Genomic DNA, 20,924 nt, shown 5'->3' with positions numbered 1-20,924 from the left:
AATGTTAATCCACAGACCCAAAAATTAGCATGTGGGAGGAAAAAATGTAAGAGAGCAAAAGGGATTAAAAAAATTGTTAGCTCTTGGTAGGCTTAGTTTGGAATATTCTTACTGATTTCTGAGACTCAAAACTAATGAGTTGCCGATTTTCATTCAGCTGATGAGACATTGAGGGAATGTGAGTTGGCACATTATTTATGAACTGTTCTGATACTCTTTGAAGAAAAGTGTTTATATACCTGTTATTAAAATCTGTGTTTAATGATTCATGGATAGCAGATGGATGAATGAATTTCTTTTGAAGTTGTGGTCTATGCATTAAGTCAGGATTTATTTCACTGGGGATTTTGTCTGCTTTTTTTGTTGGTGGGTTGCTTGGGTTTTTTTGGTTTTGTTGGTTTTTTTAGTTGTGAAATGCTCACTCTTTTTCTTTTTTATTAAAGAACACACACAGCTGTTAAAATTGCCCCACGATATAGCGCACCTGTAGTTCATGTCCTGGATGCATCCAAGAGTGTTGTGGTTGTAAGTTCTAAGTTATAATTTCTTGTCCATGCAAAGATATATGTCTTGTTTTTCTGTTGTCCCTTTCATCCTTTTCTCTAAGGCTTAATGTGGCGGCAGAAAATTAAAAGGGGCACATCAGAGACAAGTTTCTAAATTACACTTGCTCCAGCTGTTTTGTGGTTCTCAACTGGCTTGTGACAGTTATTGTCACTGGGCGCTTTTATTTAAATGTCCATTACTCTAGGGAGGGTGACATTCACTGAGTCCTTGACTGTAGTTTTGTAGTGAAGACTCATGGAGTTATATGTGAACTGCTATTCTGGCTAATTTGGATATATTTCTGAAGTTAGTTAGATACCAGCATTTGTACTGAGAAACGTATGGCTGGAGTTTTTGGGATGGATTCTCTTTCAGAGAAATGGGTGGTTTTAGCTGACAAATCCGTGGCGGTAAAGAGTAGGTCCAGCTGTGTGTTGCTTCTGTGACTATTCAGTCTGTGAAGTTTTGGGGTATTTTCTTCTCAGGTCTTTCCAGAGCTAGACTTTGCTCTGCTAATGTTACCTGGTAGTAGGGCAGAGATCTCAGTAATAATTGTAGTCTAAACATGGCTAGTTTGAATAGTTTGAATGCAGGTTGCAGATTATTGGTAAGGCTTAGTTTAGTGTTGCCAAGAGAATCCCAAAGACAGGTTACCTAGTTTGAAATTCATACTCTGTCCTGACCATAGTGTTACACTGTGTACTTAGCACTTTTTCCTTCCTATTCTTTTCAGTGCTCCCAGCTCTTGGACGACAGTATAAAGGATGATTTCTTTGAAGAAATATTAGAGGAATATGAAGAAATTAGACAAGAACACTATGAGTCTCTCAAGGTACAAATGTAATTGATTATTTTGCTGTTCGAAGCGGTTGGCACTTGCTGCTCAGCTATTATGAATAACTTGCTGTTCACCTCCTTATGAAGACTTTCAGGTATATTTGTTTTGACTTAAAACTTGCAGTAAAATGGATTGAAAACTTCCAGTAGTGCTTATGAAATCAAATTTTCTAGCCTATTAGGCCTTCTGCATGATTTTGCTTGGCAAATTCTTGGTTGTCCTCAATGGCTAACCAGTGGTATCTAGGACCTCCGTGGAGCTGGCAGTTGTGTCATCCCAGTCAACCTACAGGAGACCAGTGCTCTCCTGGAGCAGTAGCAGGATATATGGAGCTTCAGCTGGGGTAGTGAAAATGACACTGACAGCTTTTGCTGGTGCTGAGCTGCACTCTGTTGAGAATTTCAAACCACCATGCTTTCTTAATGTCTTAGTCTTGTTTAGACTAGTGATCAGAGCAGTAGGAGAATATCTTTCTCTGCCTGTATTTGAGTGTATTTTGATAACAAAGGAACTTCTGGTGTAGTTGAGAGGAAACAAATTTTGTAGGCCAGTCTCAGTAGAAATATACAGGCAAAAATAATGATCTGCTTGTGATATAATCTTACTTTACACTTGGGAACTGGGAATTGTTGAGACTGAAATTATCTGTTGTTAGATTTATCCTGAGAGGATTTTGAGTAAAACTCTACCATGAAGTCCACAGTTACAGTTTATGTGTCTCAGAGGTGGTGTTCTGAAATTAACCTTAATGTCTATATAGGAAAGAAGATACTTGTCTCTACAGCAAGCTAGAAGAAAAGGTTTCCATAATGATTGGTTATCAGGCCATATACCAGGTCAGCTATATTTTGTTTGCCTTTATTTTATGTGTGTTTATTTTAGATATTTAAATATTATTAAATATTTAAATTAAAACTAAATATTATTAAAAAATTAAAATCAATTATGCTTTAAACTTTAGAATATAGCAGTGTAACAGCTTAAGTAAATTGGTATGTGCCTTGACAGAGGTGTTTTTGCATTAATTTGAACATTGTTTCTGCTTTTTTACAGCTCATTTAAAAATAAATTAGTACTCTATAAAGATAACTGAAAAAAAATCCCAAAACAATGAGTAACCCATCACAACATATAATCAAAGCAAACACTAATGATGGCTTTTGAAAATAGTTTTTGCCTGGCTCATTACGTTGCACACTTTACTGTACCGTATTTAGGGAACACATGCTGTAAAATGGCATTTTTATCAAATTCCTCCTTGCGCTCTTTCCTACCCTTCTCCCATCAGTTTTTGTACTGTTCTGTTTTTCAATTATACTGGAAGTATAAATAGCATTCAAGTTGCATCCTGCAGTGACATTAACACTGCTTTCTGTTGTTTCATTTTCAAGACTCAACAAGATGCTAATTTTCAGTAACTTATCTTAGTGTGTTACAAAGTATTGAACAGACAAAACAAGTGTGAAACTTGTGGCTTTACACAGATAGATCCATCTTGCTTTTTCACTTGCTTTTTCACTTGTGTGTGTGCATCTAAATGTGTGATGGCTGCAGAAGTTCTTAGAAAATACATAAAAATGTACAGAAATATTCTGCAGTGTCACAGTACATGTCTGTGTATAGAAAGGAATTGTTAAATATGAAAGGTATATGCCCATGAAGTATGTTAGGGATTGATAAGTTGTGTAAGTTTTGTTAGTCTTGTGTCTTGGCTAATATTCTGACCAATTAAATTTAAGTTCCAAAGTCCAACGGCTAAAAATTCTTGATTTACATGGAAGAACAAAAAGCCTTAATTTTTCTATTTCAACTTTATATGCCTTTTGTTTGTTTGTTTGATTTTGTTTTGTTACATTGTAACTGTGGAGTATGGTATGACTAGGGACGATATGACTATGAGAATTTTAGGACAGTTAGTTTGGAAGAGGTCATTTGCAAGGGTGGAGGCTGCTGAACATCAGTTATACTGCAAATGTTAAAGCGATTTTAAATTATTTTCATCATGTCGGATTGTACCTCTGATTCCTGCAGTTAAACCAAAATTTATCGGCACAAAAGTCTTTGAAGATTATGACCTGAGGAGGTTGGTAGAGTACATTGACTGGAAGCCCTTCTTTGACGTCTGGCAACTTAGGGGAAAGTATCCCAACCGGAGTTTCCCTAAGATCTTTAATGATAAAACTGTAGGTGGGTATTGAAATTGCATCTACTTCATATAACTAATCCTGACAGCCCCAGTGTGCTGCGGTAAGATTCCAAATGTTTTGAAATACTTAGGAATAGTACAAATACGTGCAAAAGATGTTACTGAAATAATTTGTTTAAAGCAATGCTTAGTGAACCAACTGTTGCCATGTGAAGCTGAAAAATAAGTGTGGAAAAACACTCAGTCATCTTATTTAGCATTTACCTGCCAAAGCACAGAGAGGTATTTTAATAACAGAAAATGGCAGCAGAGCACTTAATGTACCTGTATTCCTGTTGTGGCTGAAGATGGCAAGGTCCTTTTGAAGCTGTTCAGTGGGCTTTGAAATACGTGGTGAAAATGCAAGGGTGACACTGAAAGCAATGTTCTGAGTCTGCTGCACTGTGGTGCACAATGTAGGTGCACACACCAGGTCTCTTGCTCATTTTATTCTGTGTTCTCTGCCTCTGCTAGGTGCTGGGTGAAACATTTTGTGCTTTGGGATTTTTTTCCCTAAGATACATGTTATTTCGGCCCTATGATCACACTGCAATCTTCCTGTTTGCTGTAGCTGACAGATGATTGCAATCGTTGGACTATTAAGTGGAACATTAATCAATCTTCAAACAATTCTGTTTAGCCAGTTATGAAAACATGCCTTTTCTAAGGCAATTTCTTTTTTTCTTTTGTTTTTAATAGGTGAAGAAGCAAAGAGAGTTTATAACGATGCTCAAGATCTACTGAAAACATTGATTAATGAAAAGAAATTACAGGCCAGAGGTGTGGTTGGGTTCTGGCCAGCTCGAAGTGTTCAAGATGACATCCACTTGTATGCTGTAGAAGAGGCAGTGGGATCTTCAGAACCAATAGCAAAATTTTTTGGGTTGAGGCAACAGGTACAGTGACAGCACATTTGTTAAGTCACTTTTTTCCTCCCTGAATTTCAGGAATGTAATAGAAGTGCCTTACTAAAATCTGTAGAAAATGGTTGTTGTAATCTCTCTGCAGCCATTGTCTTGTCATTTCTTTCCGTAATAACAAGATCCTGTTAATGATTAGCCAGGTCTTTGTGTTGTAGTATTTGTAGTATTTTGCATTGTAGTAATTGTACTAAATGCTTTGTAGGTTTGACATCTTCAGACATGATGTGCATTTTCTGTTTCAATTTTAAGATGTCCTAAAGCTGTGCGTTGCATAAATTAGTCACATGAATCTTATGTTGCTAAATTAGAACCTAATGAACCTTAGTTCTCTAATATCCCTGGATTCTACTTTAGATGAAAATTCTGCTTGAATGTGTTGATGTTTAAACCCACTTAGGATTTAAAAAACCTGGAAAATAAAGCTCAATGGAGATAGATGTTTCTGATAGCCTGAATTTTTTTTTGTAAAGTTCACTATATGAAGAGGCCATTTAGAATTAGTTGGCAGCTAATTTTAGTGGGGAGAATCCTGCTTACTTAGATATGTATTTAATTTGGTACATTGAACTTGTGAGATATTCTGCCTGTCCTTTTTCCCTATCTTCCAGCTTCTTCATAGTTCACATATTCAGTCATCAAAAAAATTTAACTACCTACATTTCTGGAGTACAACACTTTGTGAGCATAGGTGTGTGCCAACATTGCAGAACTGTACTAAGAAGTACCTGGCTCTTAAGTTTATCTGTTGCAGTTCCCTGAGATGGTTCTAGTGCATCTTGACAGTCCATGGCAGATGTTTATAGAAAATGCTCTCAACAATCACACAGGCACAGATGTTTCAGAGACTTATGGCTTAGTTAAACATTCTGATATCCCCTGTAAATCAGCTTTACTACTGTTTCTTTTCCTGGCTTTTTCCCAGGATTTTCCCAAGGAAAATATATGATTTGATGTTTTTCTTGTAATGCTTTTTATTATTGGAATACTGTCATTTTCCTTAGCCTTTTTTGCCTTGTATATCCCAGTTATTGAGGCTTCTCTCAAAGATTAGAGTCATGAAACTCTGTGCATACTGTTCTTCTGGACTCCATGGATTTTAGCTGCATCTCTTCCAGCCTGGTGTACATGGCAACTCAGGAGAGTTTTCAGCTGAGCAAAGTAGAAGAGAATAGTTGACTTCTGTTTCTTATATAAAATGTTCCTTTTAGTACACAGGGTGCTTTCCATGGTATTGACACTAATTAAAGATGTGATATAAATATAAAAGTTAGAGATGCATGTAATATTTTTCCTTAGCTCTAATAATTGCAAATGAACCTTAAAATTAACATAAATTTCACCTGTGGGGAAAAGGATATTTCTTTAGTTTTATGGTACTTTCTGTAATCTTGTAGATTAATAGACAATTTTTCTTTGCTGTTCAGGGATGAGAGTATTTTATTTGCTTATAAAATGTAGTTGGGAATGGGTGAATCGCATTGCAGTTGAGAATGGGTGAATTCTAAAATATTGTCATAGGATAAAAAAATGAATGATCAGCTAAGTGATGGCCATTAAATAACTTTCCTCTCTCTGTAAGGTGGGTAGATTTACAAGGACTGTGCCACCTCTTAAATAGCAATCATACTTCCAAAATGAATATACTGATATGATTAAAGATGTCTTTTTGGGAGCTCAGGCACCTCTTTCTGTTCCCTTTCTTCCATTTTGAAAAAGGATGCAATGAGCAGTATAATTCCCTACTTCACAGAATCAATTAGGTTGGAAAAGACCTCTGGGATTGAGTCCAACCTATGATTGAACAACCCCATGTCAACTAGACTGTGGCACTGCCATGTCCAGTTTCTCTCCAGATACCTCTGGGGATAGTGACTCCACCACCTCCTTGGGCAGTCTATTCCAGTATCTAATCACACCTTCTGTGAAGAAATTCCTCCAAATGTCCAATGTAAACCTCCCCTAGCATAGCTTAAGACTGTGTCAGGTGTTCTGTCAGTTGTTGCCTGGGAGTAGAGACAGCCCCCACCTGGCTACAGCCTCTGTTCAGATAGTTGTACAGAGCAGTAGGGGCTCCCCTGAGCCTCATTTTCCCCAGCTCCTTCAGCTACTTCTCATAGGATAAGTGCTCCAGTTACCAGCTTCATTGCCCTTGTCTGGACTTGCTCCAGCACCTCAGTGCCTTCCTCAGTTGGGAATCCCAAAACTGAACACAGTATTCAAATGCAGCCTCACCAGTGGCATGTACAGGGGAGGAATCACTTCCCTGGTCCTGCTGGCCACACTGTTTCTGATGGAGGCCAGGGTGCCATTGGCTTTCTTGGCCACCTGGGCACTCTGCTGATTCATTTTCAGCTGGGTATTGACCAGCACCTCCTGTTCCTTTTCCATTGGGCCACTTCCTTTTGCATAAATTCCCTTGAACTTTGGTTAGGATTCAACTTTCCAGTAGTGATACATACATTTTGTTTGTGTTTGTGTGTGATGAGTAAAAAAGTCTGCATCCTGGGCGCTGTTTTTGTCTGGATTACAGAGCACATACTTAGTAGTATAAGAAACTAGGAGTGTTTATAAACTCATAACCATTCTACAGTGGGAGTTGCTGCAGAATTCTTCAGTTTGCATATCAGCCATTGGTTTTGTTAACAAATGTGCAATCTGTTTGGGGTAGAGATGAAATATTCCTCCTCTTACCCAGTTGTTGGCACAAGAGTATTCCTTCCTTTGTAATACTTTTTTTGCAGTATAAGTGCTTAAATCTTAGTAGCTGTAAATAGAAGCAAAATATGTGTTCAGTGCTGCACTTCTCTTTTGTTCTTCAGTGGGCCAAACATCCTCAGAGTAGAAGAGGTGGTTTTCTTCTAATTTAACTATAGGAAAACTACCATGGCTCGAAGACTAGTTAGGTGTTTGTCAGAAATGCCCTAAGCCCTTTAGTCTTAAAAATATTGGTCTTTAGCTTAATAGTACACTAATGATGTATTTTTAAATGTTCTGATTTATTGCATTGATTTTGTTACTTTAGGCTGAAAAGGACTCTGCCTGCACAGATCCATATTACTGCCTCTCTGACTTCATAGCACCACTGGATTCTGGTGTTTGTGACTACTTAGGCCTGTTTGCTGTGGCCTGCTTTGGTGTAGATGATTTATGCAATGAATTTAGGAAACAGGACGATGAATACAACATCATAATGGTGAAGGCTCTCGGTGATCGGTTGGCAGAGGTATGAGGTTTTATCACGTGTTTCCTTGCAACTTTCAGCAAACATAGAGACACTTCAGTACAATGCAGCTGGGGGGTAGCTGTAGTTGGGGATTTCAAGGCATAGCAGGGTTTCAGACATTATTATTGTTGTTGTTGTTAGTACTGTTATCTGAGATATTTACTGAAGTGGGAATTCTTGAAGGGCAACTGGTGCTGGTGAAATCACATAAGCTGCAGGACCAGTTCAGAAAAGCTGTTGCCCACTTTGAGCTAAAGGAAAGGTCCTCTGCTGAAAGGAGCAGCAGCACCTGCCTGTATCTGATCCTAGCATGGAGGCAAGAATGATGTGGCCTTCCATAGCTAGACCTGGGCGAGACACCCAGATAGTCAAGACCTAATGACCTCAGTGGTATAATGAAGTGTCACTAGCATAGGTCAATGAATTTTGTGTTTTTGGGTTACTTGTCCACATCTTTACCTCTTTAAAGCAGAACAATCAAAAAACCACTCTCTACCAATAAGAGAAGTAACTAAAATACTTGAATTACCAACATAAGTGTTTCATGTGAATTTTAATTCTTTCAAATGTCTCACATATGTTAAGAGCTCTCTTAAAAATGAAAATGGGAATGTGAGAAGGCATCTATGATTATCTTAATCATTGCACCAGTCTGTACAAAATAAAAAATAAAAAAAAATCTTTTCATTCTATTCCAAGGCATTTGCTGAGGAGCTTCATGAAAGAGTTCGAAGGGAATTCTGGGCTTACAGTGGTACTGAGCAGCTGGATCTCTCTGGCCTACGCAAAATTAAATATGAGGGAATTCGCCCTGCCCCTGGATATCCCAGCCAGCCTGACCATACAGAAAAACTCACCATGTGGAAACTTGCAAACATCGAGGAAGCAACAGGTAACTGCCTTACTAAGGTTCTTAAACTGCTTTTTATATGAAATCAAAATTCCAACCAAAAAACAAATTGAATGTTGCAGAACTACATGAAATACTAAACTGAATTGCTTCTGGGAATTGCTGTCTTCCCATTTTTATTATGCTCATTCAAGGAAGAATTTGCAAAACACTGCCAGTGCTTTTGTTGGAGGAGTTGTGTCCCTAATTAGCAGATTGCATGCAAACAGGGTTCTGCTGCACAGAAAGAATTTCTGGCATCTTTATGGTTGTAAGAAGACATTCCAGATAGAAACAGAAAAAAAAGCCAGTTCACCAAATTATTTCCTGGTCCACAGGAACCTTGAGATGGTAATTCTTAAAAAGGGATTAATTCCATTTGTTTTCCTCTGATATTTTGCATGTCAGATGTTTCACTGGTGCTTCAACAATTCCAAAAATCCTTCCAGTGCTTCAAAACCTCAGTTTTTTCATTCAAACCATAGAGTCACTCTGCAGTAATTGCAGTGAAAGTGTGCAATATGTTTAAAGCTCTTAGGTTTTCTTAATGGTTAACAAGTGGAAAAAGGGTTTGGTTTTACCTCATCTGAAAGCTGCTTGGTTTTTTTGAGTTTGCTACCCAACATAAAAAAATGTTCTGAATTTGTGCTTATTCTTAATTCAAAGGATAAAAAAATCCTCATTCTCTTTCCCAGGAATTGGTCTAACAGAATCACTAGCAATGATACCTGCTTCTGCAGTTTCTGGCCTCTACTTTTCCAGTCCCAATTCCAAATATTTTGCTGTTGGCAAGATATGTAAAGATCAGGTAACTAACACCATCAATTGTAGTAGTGTTAGAGCATTCAAAATCATCTCGTGAGCAGATGTCTCAAAAATTTTGTAAACATTTAAAGCTGGAGTTTTAAAATCATCTTCACATTTTGTGGTCCCTTTGCAGGTTGAAGATTATGCACTGAGAAAAAATTTGTCTGTGTCAGAGGTGGAGAAGTGGCTGGAACCCATTTTGGGATATGATACTGAACAACTGTGATATTTGTGGGTGAACTTTTTTTGATGGTCCATTTGCCAAAAGGAACAAGAAGATTCTTCTACTGGAAACAGCTTTCTTCCATCCACCCCAACAGCTTGTCTGATTGTCTTAAATTTTTAATCAAGGAACTTAATATTTCAAATAAAATCTGCCCTGTGCCTTTTGCTTGGGACCATGAACGTATTTAGTTTCTCAGGCACGGCAGCATACTTTTCTATATTTTTATTTTTTCACAAAGACTCTAGCAGACAAGTGAGGTGTAGGGTGAGATGGGGAAACTGCAAAGCTTGCCTGTTCTCTGGAGGATTTTGAAATCAGACAAGAATTTCTCTCCCATGGCTGTGGATATGCATAGAACAGAATTTGACTTCTGTTACTTTAGTGTGTTTTAGCAAGTCCAGGGACAGAAATATGATGTGATTTTTCTGCAAAGTCATAAAAGGTTTTATACTGAGTGATCAAGAACAACTGAAGTACAACAGATCTCCTTTTTAAAAATCAAGTGTGTAGTCTTGTGCTTGGGAACACACATTGTTCTCAGTGGTAGAACTGTCAGAATAATACAATTTTCTGGAGTGGTATCAGAGATCTGTGTTGTGAAATGGGATGACAAAGCCCACGGAGTTGTCTGCTTTGTGCTTCCTTCCTCTTCCTTTCAGCAAGTCACAATCTCTCTATTCTGTATAAAGGCTACTGGCACTTCCTACCTTACAGATAATGTTGTGAAGCTTCATTCATACATAAACAATCATTTGTACATGAAAATTATGAGAGCAGCAAATTTGCTACTGTAGACAGCCACAAAGCTTGGAGCTTTTACAAACTCTTTAACCTTCTAGGAAACTGGATTTTAAAACCAAGTAGTACTGCCATATGTAGCAGTTAATATTGTAGATACATTATTCAGATTTAACTGAGTGTGCTAATTGTTCATAGCTTTCAATAATTTCTGAAAACTGCCTCAAGTATTATTTAAATGCTAATTTAGTAAAATATTATGACAGAACCCCTCATTTTTGGTCTCTAATTTTAAGACCAATATTGTTAGGAAGATGTTCTTTTAATAGTTTATTGCAATCTGTTAATAGCTATGTAATTTTTGTAATGTCTTCATCTGACTTGTTGCTAAAAGAATCATCTTGTATCAACAGTTTAATAAAGATGGTGTTATCCTATTAGAATCCTTTAAATGGCAACAATAAAATGTGTGCAATGATCTGATCAGATAATGTCAAAGTTAATATGTGCTTGTACCATGAACCTGAAATTACAGAAGCTGCTGTGGGGTTTTTAAAGTAGTTGCGTAAGTGTGTTCTTAACTGACTCTTTTAGAATGGCTCATCCTTTAATGACTTACAAAATTAATTTCTAAATGGATCTGCCCTCCCCCAGCCTCTTTCCATGTCAAGGGACTTGTGACATGTCCTTGCTGAGCAGCTGATTTTTGTAGTGGGAATGGTTTCTCAGTAGAACAATCGTTTAGTCTGCCAAAAGTACAGTAAAATGTTCTTAATATAAAAGATGATTTGTTCCTGAAATATGTAGCATGTGGAAATTGAAATCCTCTCTGCTTTGTTTTTGGTAATTGCACTTCTGCTGATCAATTTAATGCTTGGAATCTCCTCTCCGGCACTCTTCCATATTCTTGTATTTGGAAGCAGAGTGCCTTATTAGTCTGAAAACTTGAATGTGTGAATGGTTCAAAGTTTAACTTGCTCAGCTTGATTTGTTTATTGCTTTATTTTGCTGAAATCAGTGGCAGCCAGTTGAGTGAGCACAGCTGGCAGCAGGAGGTCCCCGCAGTCTAACAGTGGTGGTGTTACCTGGTGTGCAAGCAGAGGGTTTCAAATGGTGTGCAGTTGCTTTAGCCTTTCACACATGGCATCACACATGAGAAAATCTTCATGTTCGCCGGCAAAACTTGTCATTGAGAGAATCTGTTTGGAGTAATTACTCCTTGTTATGATACCAATGTTTTTATCAAGGACAGTGTCTTTAAAGCTTTGGTATTTTAAATTATCAGTTGACTTTTTGGGTAAGACAAATTTTCATTCTTGTCTCCAGAACTAAGGTAAATTGTGAAGCAAAATTATCATAATTGTACCAGGTAAGGCTATTTTACTTGAAAGATTGTCAAGTTTAAAATGCATAAAATATTTTTGCAGTGCTTTTCTAAAGGTTCTAGATGTAAGAGATGATGGAAAATTTAGAATGCTTTGTAAATAACTGGTTTAGTTCTTGTACATATTTTACTTTGGATACTGATTTTTTTCTTGTAAGTCAGGCCAGCAGCCTAGAGATTAAGTTTTGAGGCACCTATATTTTATGACTGTCAGGAGGGAATGCTACCCTTAAACCTGCCCCTTCATTACCAGGTCTGTTTCAGTGCTGCTGTTACTCCTGGGAAGAATCTAGTGCAGCTTATTTTGTCATGAGGGTGCTATCAAGGTCAGGTCATTTCTCAAAAAAACCCCTAAAACTCACTTTTTTTTCCTTTTTGCAAGTACTTCTGCATTTTTTGTGAAACTTCTGCTTTCTTGTTTAACAATGTGAAAGTTATACCCTTTCAGTTAATTTCTGCTTATTAAAACACAAGTCACGTCCATAAAATGAGGGAAATAGTGAGAAGCTTTTGAGGGCCTTGCCTTTTCTAAAAGGATTTGTTTACTAGTAACTGTGACTGGATTTCAGTAATTTCCCTTTTTAAATCTTTGTCTGGTTTACCTGACCAAAAGTGGATGCAGTACCTTAAAATGAAGAACAAGAAAAGAAATAACTCCATTAATTACTTCAGGAGGGTGGTTCCCTTACAGAAACAGTAGCACATGTTCTCAGTCACTGGAGGAATGGATTCCTGTGCCCTCAGTTCATCATGGCTTTGTCATAGCAAAGCCTGTGTTCAGCCCTGCTACAAACTTCTTTCATTTGATTGTGAATCAGGCTTTTGTAGGTGCCAGTTTTCAATTGAAGATGCACTGTGAACAGTGCAAACATGTCCACCCTGCTTTCACACAGCATTTGTAAACTGTCCAGCTAGAGGTAGAACTGAAAACACAGTGGAGTTTGCCCCCATGTTTGTTCTAATAATACCACCATGGCTGAATATCGCGGGTTTTTGACCATGCCACATGCCTGATATAAATAGCTGTGCAAAGGAGACCTCAGCTGAGATTACCAAACTTGGTGTTTTGGGTTTGTGATTGAACTTCAGCCAGGATGGCAAAAGCAAGCCAGTAATAATCCTTGCTGAAGCTGAAGCTGCCGTGAGGACTGTGGGGTGAAAGGCTTCATTTCCTTCCTCAGTGCCCTAAGGCACCAGTTGGTCCTGTGCCCACAGCTCCTGATCAGGCAAAGGGGAGTGATCCCAGACCAGGGTGGGTGGTCTCTGCCATTCCTTCCTACAGAAGGAGCATGAAGGATGTAGGGGCAATGTGGAAACTCAGAATGACCCCCATATTAGTTCTTAACTCATGGTCTTTCCTATCCCATCTCCCTGTCAAATTGGCCTCCTCTTCCTCCTTTACCCTCCAGCAGTCCTCCTCCTTAGCTGCACATCAGGGTTCTCTGTAGGTTCTGCCAAAATGAAACTAGGAGTCTTTTTAAAAAGTTTCTTTTATGTCTGAACAAATTACTGTTCCTGAAAGAGAAGATTTTTCACGGGGCAAACATTGGACAAAATTAATAAATGGTGCTCATAGTTCTGCCTATAGGAGCCTTATACAGTGTGTGTCAGAAATAAGAAGGCCACACAATGTGTTAAACTATTCCCTGTGTTTTAACTGCATCTTTAGTTACATAGACGTTTTCATATAGATAGTAAAACCAGAATGTGTATTAATTGCATCCTTTGTGTACTGTTTTAAGCATACAATTAATAATAAGCTGATAGTAAAACGAAATAAAACTAATGTAATTTTCAGCTGAAGTATTTTAATGCTATGAATTACTAGGAAGAAGTAAAGAATTTGTCTGTGCCTTGCTGTTATAACAAATGCTTTTAAAATTCTTTAGGTAGCTGATGACTTAAATATTTTATGAAGCAAATTTATCTTGAGTACAAACTCAGGTTACAAAACACTAATAATTTGATTTAAAAGGCTTTATCACTGCTTTCTAGAAATAGCTGATAAAATGATTTACAAGACTGGAAAGTTTGCTGTACTGCCTGCAGAAATTTCTATGCATGTACTACATGTAACAAAAGAAGCTGGAGCATTGTGGGATTCACAGAGGGTAACTTAATTGCAAAGGAACAGGCAGTTCTTCAGGGAAGAGCTGAAAGATTAAGAGTTATGGCAAACATAAATCTCTTAAAACCCGATAGTCACAATATTAGTAATTGCAGTAAATGTAAATAAAAATGTTTCCCTTATGTATACATCAAAGTATAGGAAATGCAATTTGAGAATAATTTTTAAGCTTTCATAAATCTGATCCATACTTGGGATTGATGAATTGTATTTGCACATTTAGAAGTGGGAGAAGGAGGAGGAAATAATAATATGCTGTGAACTTGTTCTAGGGTTAAGTGGGAAGCTGTTAAAAAAAGGATAGCCCATGTCACGACACCCTCCCCCCCATTTTGAAGTTGTTGGATTCATTACTTACATGGTTGTTTATGCAAGGATTTTCAGTGACAATGGCATTCCCTGACTCTGGAAAAATATTGTGAGAAATTAAAATAAAACAGCAATTTTTTTCCAAAGTTAAAACTGCTACAGCTCTCTATCTGCACATATGTAGGTGTCAGTGCAATTTTTACCCAAGAATTCCTTCAGTCTCACAGATAAAATAGCTCTTGGTGTGTAGGTGTAATGGATTTTTTTCCTTACTCAAGGTGTTGAAAAGATCAGTTTTTCCTCTCTATGAGGGTGCAACTTTTAGGAGATGTTTTGTTCTTACTTTACTTCTTTATATACTTGGTCTGTAATTGTTTCCCTTTCTCTGGCTTCACAATACAGGTGTGGAGGTGTGAGAGAGTTCTCTAATGGCCTGTGAGTGCCATGTTTGTGTTTTTAACTAAATATATTATTTTCAGGTTTTGTTGAATTTCATCAAAGTTTTTGCCAAAGAGGTTCTTCCCAGGAAGTGGACAACTTTATTCCTTTTAATCTGGCCATCAGTTGGAAAGCTAAGTTGAGGTTCAGAAGTGGAGTGCAAATAGGAGGTCTAAAAAAGGTGTCAATTCTCTGTGGTTGGTGGACTCCTTCTGTACTTCTGTTCCTGCTGTGACCTTGTGAGAAGGAACGTGTTTGTATCTCTGTCGATTAGGGCGGCGGTGGGACTGCAAGCAAGGGAGATAAAACGCTGCACTGTACGGCCAAAGGACTTATTTAGCAGATTGTTCTTTGCAGGTGCATCGGTACAACCTGTGCTCCTGCCTGCCTGCTCAGGGCGTGTTTTCAACTGCTGCCTGAAGCTCATCTGTACTCAGCTGCTTTTATTCCAGGAAGCTGCTACTTGTGAGACCTCCTGCTAAGCTCTGCACGAGGCCCTCTTTGCGTAATCGGTCATTTGTAATGGATGGCTTCACAGTAATTATCTGCTGGTACAGTTTTGGCCTTGTTTAATTTTTCCCTATCCAAATAGATGGCTTTCTTCAGAATACTAATGCAGAGCAAATAAACACTTTGTTTCTCCAGGGCCCATAAGATCAGATTTTACTATCAACACTTGACCCAACAACTTTACTCATGTGGCCAAGGATTTGCTACTTACGAAAGCATGACCCTTGTTTGTGCTTTATTTAGGAAATGAATGTAAGCACTTGGGTTTATTGCTTTTACTTTCTTCCAAATATTGTTCCTCACCTCTCAGGGCAGCTAAAAGAATAAAAGTTTTGATTCAGTTGTTATAATACCAGATATATGCATTTGGTGAGGATGACTAAAGCAAGACATTCAAAACTGAACATGATGTAGGAGTGTACAAGGTACTTTCTAAATATCCTCTTGTCTCTGAAGATAAGAATTAGGTGAAGATGCTGTAAGACAGGAGTCAGCAATCAGCTAGGGGTACATGAAGATTTTAGACTTTCAGTATTGGATCAGCAGTATTTTGTTAGGCATTATATTGCATGATTTGCTTCTTTCTGTGTCACTGTCTCCCACAGCTGGAACCTGCTACTGCATCCAGATTCCTGGTTATTCCACAAGAAGGGTTTGACATCAGATTTGTTGCAGGTTTTTATTTGCGGGATTGTTTTTCTGAAAGAGTTTAAAGTACCACACTGTAGATAAATGATTCAAGTTCTTGAACGATAAAATACTTGTTTTTCCTCAAAAAGTCTCCAGGTACTGATACATTTTTTATTACTTAGGGAGCAGAACCTGCATTTCCTGCATTTCCTCAAAGCTACAAGTATGCTGGAGGAGGGAGTGCGTATCAGTGAAAGGACTTTTTGTAGTACTGTTTTAGTCTCAGTTCTTGATCAGCGTTATCTTACTGCTGTCACATTCATTGCTTGAGAGCTGAAGTGAGCTAGAACACCTCTTAGCAGGTTGTCTAGTGCTAGTCCAGCCGCTATTAAAGTGTCTGGAGAAATTACTACCTCTCTGAAACACCAGTTTGATCTGTCCTAATGCAGTAATCTGGAAAGAATATTGGGTGTTGGAGTCCTGTTGAAAATACTTGAGGGCTAACAGGATGTGCTGTTAAACCTCCTTCAGTGCTCAACTTCATTGAAATAGATGGCTGGGAGTATGAAAGTAATTTTTACTCTCATTCTGAAGCACTTACCTGAGAGAAAGTGCTACCCTAGCAAGCCAGAAATAGATGAACTTTCCAGTCCAGTGTGATTAATGGTAACTATCCATCTCAGTGACGTTTGAGGGAGATTGCCCAACAGAACCAGCAATGTGGGCACCGATGGTGTTCTGTACTCTGAGTGATGGAAGGTGTCAGAGTGCCTTGGTTCAGCAGATGAGGATTGGCAAATGCTCCAAAAATATTTCAGTGTTTTCAAGCCTCTTGTGATCTTTAACAAATACTGTTTAATGAGAGTTTGAGCTTCACAGCCTTTGATAGTTATGAATATACATTGTGCTTTCTATATACTGTTGGAATTTCACTTGGCCATTTTTTAAAGCTACCTTTTAGTTAAACTTCCTCCTTAAATATACATTTTGTGTGGCGTAATTCTACAGGTATCAGGAAAATCACAGTACTGTCACATCTTTCGTGCTGTTCGTGCACACAAAGTGCTGAGCAATGGCAAGGCAGCTGCTGCAGTATGGTTATTGCTAATCAATCTGAATAAATTTGAGAATTTTATTGCAGTTTCTCTCCAGAACTGTCAGCATGAAGTATACAAAATCTCTTGCTTTTGTAGCTCAAATGAACCTTGTAATGATGTGAAATTCTTAATGTTATATAAGACATCTTATCACATGGTCTCTTGATCTGTCAGTAAAATATGCCTTGATTATAACTAAATTGAGAGAGTTTTTTCATTTCCTTATGGTGCTTTTATTGGCTCTATATTTTTGTGGAATTTTTTTTAAATTCATCATATTTCTGCTGCTGCTTCCAGTCTTGCTACTGGAGTTTTGACTTGACTTCTAGACCATTACAATTCTCTTTCAGTCATGCATATTTGCCAAGTATCTTGGATGTCATACTTAACTGTTTTTGGATCTTCTGTAGGAAATGCCACCATCTGCAGAGAGTCCCTGCTTTGCCCTCAGCTTTATTGTTACTGGGGATCTTCCTCAGCCAACTGCCCACAGAACTGACTGAGGGGTTGAGGGTGCTGGAAAATTAGGCAGACTGAGTAAGTGTGTGAATGATGTAAATGTTTATCTCTGTGCAGTTGGGTTACAGGGATTTCTCTTTTACAGGAGGAGTCCAAAGCTTGCAACAGGGTATTTGCTGATTGCTTAGAAAAAATAAATGCCTGAACTGTGCCACTGTCTCTTTCCCAGGTAAGAATAACTTTGTTTACTACAAAGCTGATAACAATTACAGGATCTGAGGGAATTAAACATGAGACTGCTGCTAAAGTTAAACAGTTATTAATGCAAAGTTATTTCTTTGCATTAATTTGACTGAAAAGCCCTAAAGTAGCTTAAGAAGAAACATGAGTGATTTTGGTTTAATCTCTGAAATAAGTTTTCCATAAGACATTTTGTGGGTGTGGCAGCATGGCTATTTCCTCTGATGCAGAAACTGAAGCACATCATATCTTTATATCACAAACATTACAAGCCTTTTAGTATCTGTGGTGGAAGATATTTTCCCTTGCTGTAAGGAGTATACCTATTGATGGGTATTAGGAAAAAGCCATTATTTAATGATAGAATCATAGAACATACTGAGTTGGAAGGGACCCATCAGGATCTTTGAGTCCAGCTCCTGATCCTGTGCAGGACACCCCAAGAATCACACCATATGCCTGGGAGCATTGTGCAGACACTTCTTGCACTCTCTCAGGCTTGATGTTGTGACAGCTAAGACTGAAAGCTAGCAGATACCTGTGCAGATTACTGTTCAAGAGCTGAAAATCCCACATTATCAAAAGTGAGATTTGTCCAAAACTGGTATTGAACTTCTAGGCACTTTATTTAAGTATACTTGTTTTGATCACCTGCCAGTCCTGTCCAGTACAGCTGACTGGTTCTCTAGTCATATTCTGCTTTGTCAGTCCCTGGAAACATCTATGAAAGTAGGGAAATGTTTCAGATTAAGAAATGTAATCTGTCACTGGATTTGTGCCTGGGAGATAAATTTCCATCTTTTATAGCCACAATAGCCACTTTCTGGGTTCAGTTCTGCACCATATGGTGGAGAGTTCTGATATTTTTTAAATTAATTTTTTGAAGATTGCAGTCATTAGGGCCTTTAAACTCTAATCTCCAGGCTAGTCTGTGGTACTTAAGCCTGGTTAGTATTTCCATTAACTGGTACACTCTTCAGCTGCACTTAGGTAACGTACATGGAATGTATGGAATAGTTTTCTTTGCAAGGGAATATTTCAAATAAATCATTCCTAGACAGCTACTGGTAATGACGAGTCAGTATTTACCTATATAAAACACCAGTACTTATATTGATTAACATTCTTTGGTACCACTCTGATGAGCAGAGGTAAGAACAGGAGCCAGCCTGGTTTTACACCTCAACACTTCTGTTTTCAGCCAATTAAAAAACTGCAAACAAACAAAAGAACCTATGAACAACAAGAGTTTATTTCAGCCTGGTGAGTGCAAATTGGTCAGCATTTGCCCTGCAACACTGCTGCAAGGGGAGATGGGCTGAGTGTAGACTGCAGGATGCATCAAGTTTCTGGTGCACTCAGCCTCAGCATGGCCCTATGCCCAAATGTATGCAGGGAGAAAAGCCAAGTGTGCACTTGGAGAATGATGTAGATTCATCCTGTCTGATGGCTAGGGATCAGTGAAATCCAGTTCCCATATGTCACCTCTTGATTTACTATGAGGCTACTGTGGAAAATTGTCAGCACACAAAGTAAATTGCTTGCATGTATTAGTTCATGTGAATTTTATTCTTCATTCTTGGGATTCTTGACCAGCTGTTACCACAGTGTAGCTGCAACAGTGCATGAAGGTATTGCCTGGAGAAGCAACTAGTGCAGCACAGTGTGGGAGATACCACTGCTTACAGAATTGCAGCATTGGCAGCTGGATAACCATGCGACAGAGCACTTGAGATATGACTTAGCAGCCTGTAATTTGTGTTCCAATTTGAGCCCCAAGATGGCTTTTTTTAAACCAATGGATATGACTCCTTAATGAAAAACTGTAGATAATACAGTCCCTGTAATCTTTTGATCCTTTTGTCAAAACTCAAGGATTGGCTGAACTCCAATTTATAATATAAACCTGATCCATCTTAGAATGCAAATGGCCTGACTTGAAAATATATTCTGTTGGTAGAGGGCAGCCATGCTGCCTTTTCCTAGTAAAATGAAATGTTGCTGAATACAGTTACCCAATTACTCTGTAGAAGCCAAATATCCTGTACTCAAGGTTGTGCTTTATTAGCCAGGGAAATTCTTACCGATCCCCAAATCTGAAATCTGCTACATATCTTTTTTAATTTCAGATTGCATGAGCAGTGGATGTTAGATTATTAGACAAAAAGCATTGCTGAGCTTGTTATATTTTCAAAGGCATAATAGCTTTAAGAAATAACTTTTTGCTGGAAAAAAATTACATATAAGCATAAAATATTTCATTCTTTCAGAGAGATACTGGACAGTATATATGTAAGCAGATGAGGTAAGGACAGTGAACACACAGATTGGATTTTTTTCCATAAATATGTATCTAGCAGGTGTGTGCCATCCTACAAGCTCAGCCTTATGCTCCATAAAGGAGAGCTGGAGGAGCACAGCGTAGTTAATCATCAATGCTTGTGTGGATCAGCATGAATAGTCTTTAGAAAGAGTGAGAATTCTATATTCAGCTTGAGAGTTTACAGATTCTATACAATATGCCTTTTGAGTAAAGCTAAGCACAGTTCTTCACATGCTTTATGGGCAATTGTATTCTTTGTTGCATGTGAAATGGAGAATACCTGCCTCCTCTGCCACAGAAATGTTAAGTGGAGTGACTCACTTTTCGACTAGTGTGGGAACTTAGTCTTACAACTTTTGATTATGTAAAGGATCCAAGTGCCATATAGGGATGGATAATTACCAAGAGATGCTATTCACTTGGGAAGAGCAATATAAACTTTTTATCAAGATTCTTATAGAGGAATTCTTAGCATCCATCAACCAAATAGATTTGCTTTGTGCTGACAGCATCTGTATTTTGTTTCTGTCATCATTCTTGATGTTGCAGTAAGTATTACAGATTTATAGGAAGCACTGTGTTATCAGGTACATGTTTGAGAAGCTGCTGGACATCAGCACATCAGAGAGTAAGCCATAAAATAAATGCATGTACTGTGCATGTGGAAGTCAGATAAACAGTTTGAACCTCTTCCTAGCTGACTAGAAGTAAAGGTTTTGAGATATCCGTAGACAAATTGGGAAGAGATGCACCTTTTGAACACGCTTTCACAGATACCCTTTGAATGGTGTTATCTGTACCTCTTTGTATTATTTTAGCAGTTACTTCAGAGAAATGCAATTTGAGTTCCTTTGTTTCCAAACGTTCTGGTTTTGAGACTGCATATTTTAATTAGCATACATCATTACCGTAGTAGTTTAGTAGGTTCTTTGCACACAGTTTAAAATCACTTATATTTTCTCTTTCTTAAAACTGGGTATATACATGTCTCCTGCAACACCATGACTTATAATGGAATTCTGTGAAAGACT

The 20,924-nt window shown here is 38.0% G+C and overlaps 1 protein-coding gene across 3 annotated transcripts in view; it reads left to right on the top strand.

The window, feature by feature from the left end:
- Window positions 1–10,858, top strand: part of MTR (5-methyltetrahydrofolate-homocysteine methyltransferase) — a 49,166-nt gene extending 38,308 nt beyond the window's left edge. For 2 of the 3 annotated variants that reach the window (XM_063390406.1, XM_063390405.1), the window contains exons 25-33: window positions 444–525; window positions 1,280–1,378; window positions 2,145–2,220; window positions 3,416–3,571; window positions 4,269–4,465; window positions 7,515–7,715; window positions 8,415–8,607; window positions 9,300–9,412; window positions 9,545–10,858. In XM_063390406.1, the coding sequence (XP_063246476.1) occupies window positions 444–525; window positions 1,280–1,378; window positions 2,145–2,220; window positions 3,416–3,571; window positions 4,269–4,465; window positions 7,515–7,715; window positions 8,415–8,607; window positions 9,300–9,412; window positions 9,545–9,637 (1,210 nt within the window). In that variant the 3' untranslated portion in view covers window positions 9,638–10,858. Of the gene's footprint in view, window positions 1–443; window positions 526–1,279; window positions 1,380–2,144; window positions 2,221–3,415; window positions 3,572–4,268; window positions 4,466–7,514; window positions 7,716–8,414; window positions 8,608–9,299; window positions 9,413–9,544 lie in introns of those variants that run through there. The other variant, XM_063390408.1, reaches the window with a different exon arrangement.
- Window positions 10,859–20,924: the final 10,066 nt, after the last annotated feature.

This window comes from Prinia subflava, chromosome 2 (genome assembly GCF_021018805.1).
Source record: "Prinia subflava isolate CZ2003 ecotype Zambia chromosome 2, Cam_Psub_1.2, whole genome shotgun sequence".
Classification (NCBI taxonomy): Eukaryota; Metazoa; Chordata; class Aves; order Passeriformes; family Cisticolidae; genus Prinia; species Prinia subflava.
Note: the sequence above shows the minus strand (reverse complement) of the source record. Positions and strands in the feature narration are given on the sequence as shown.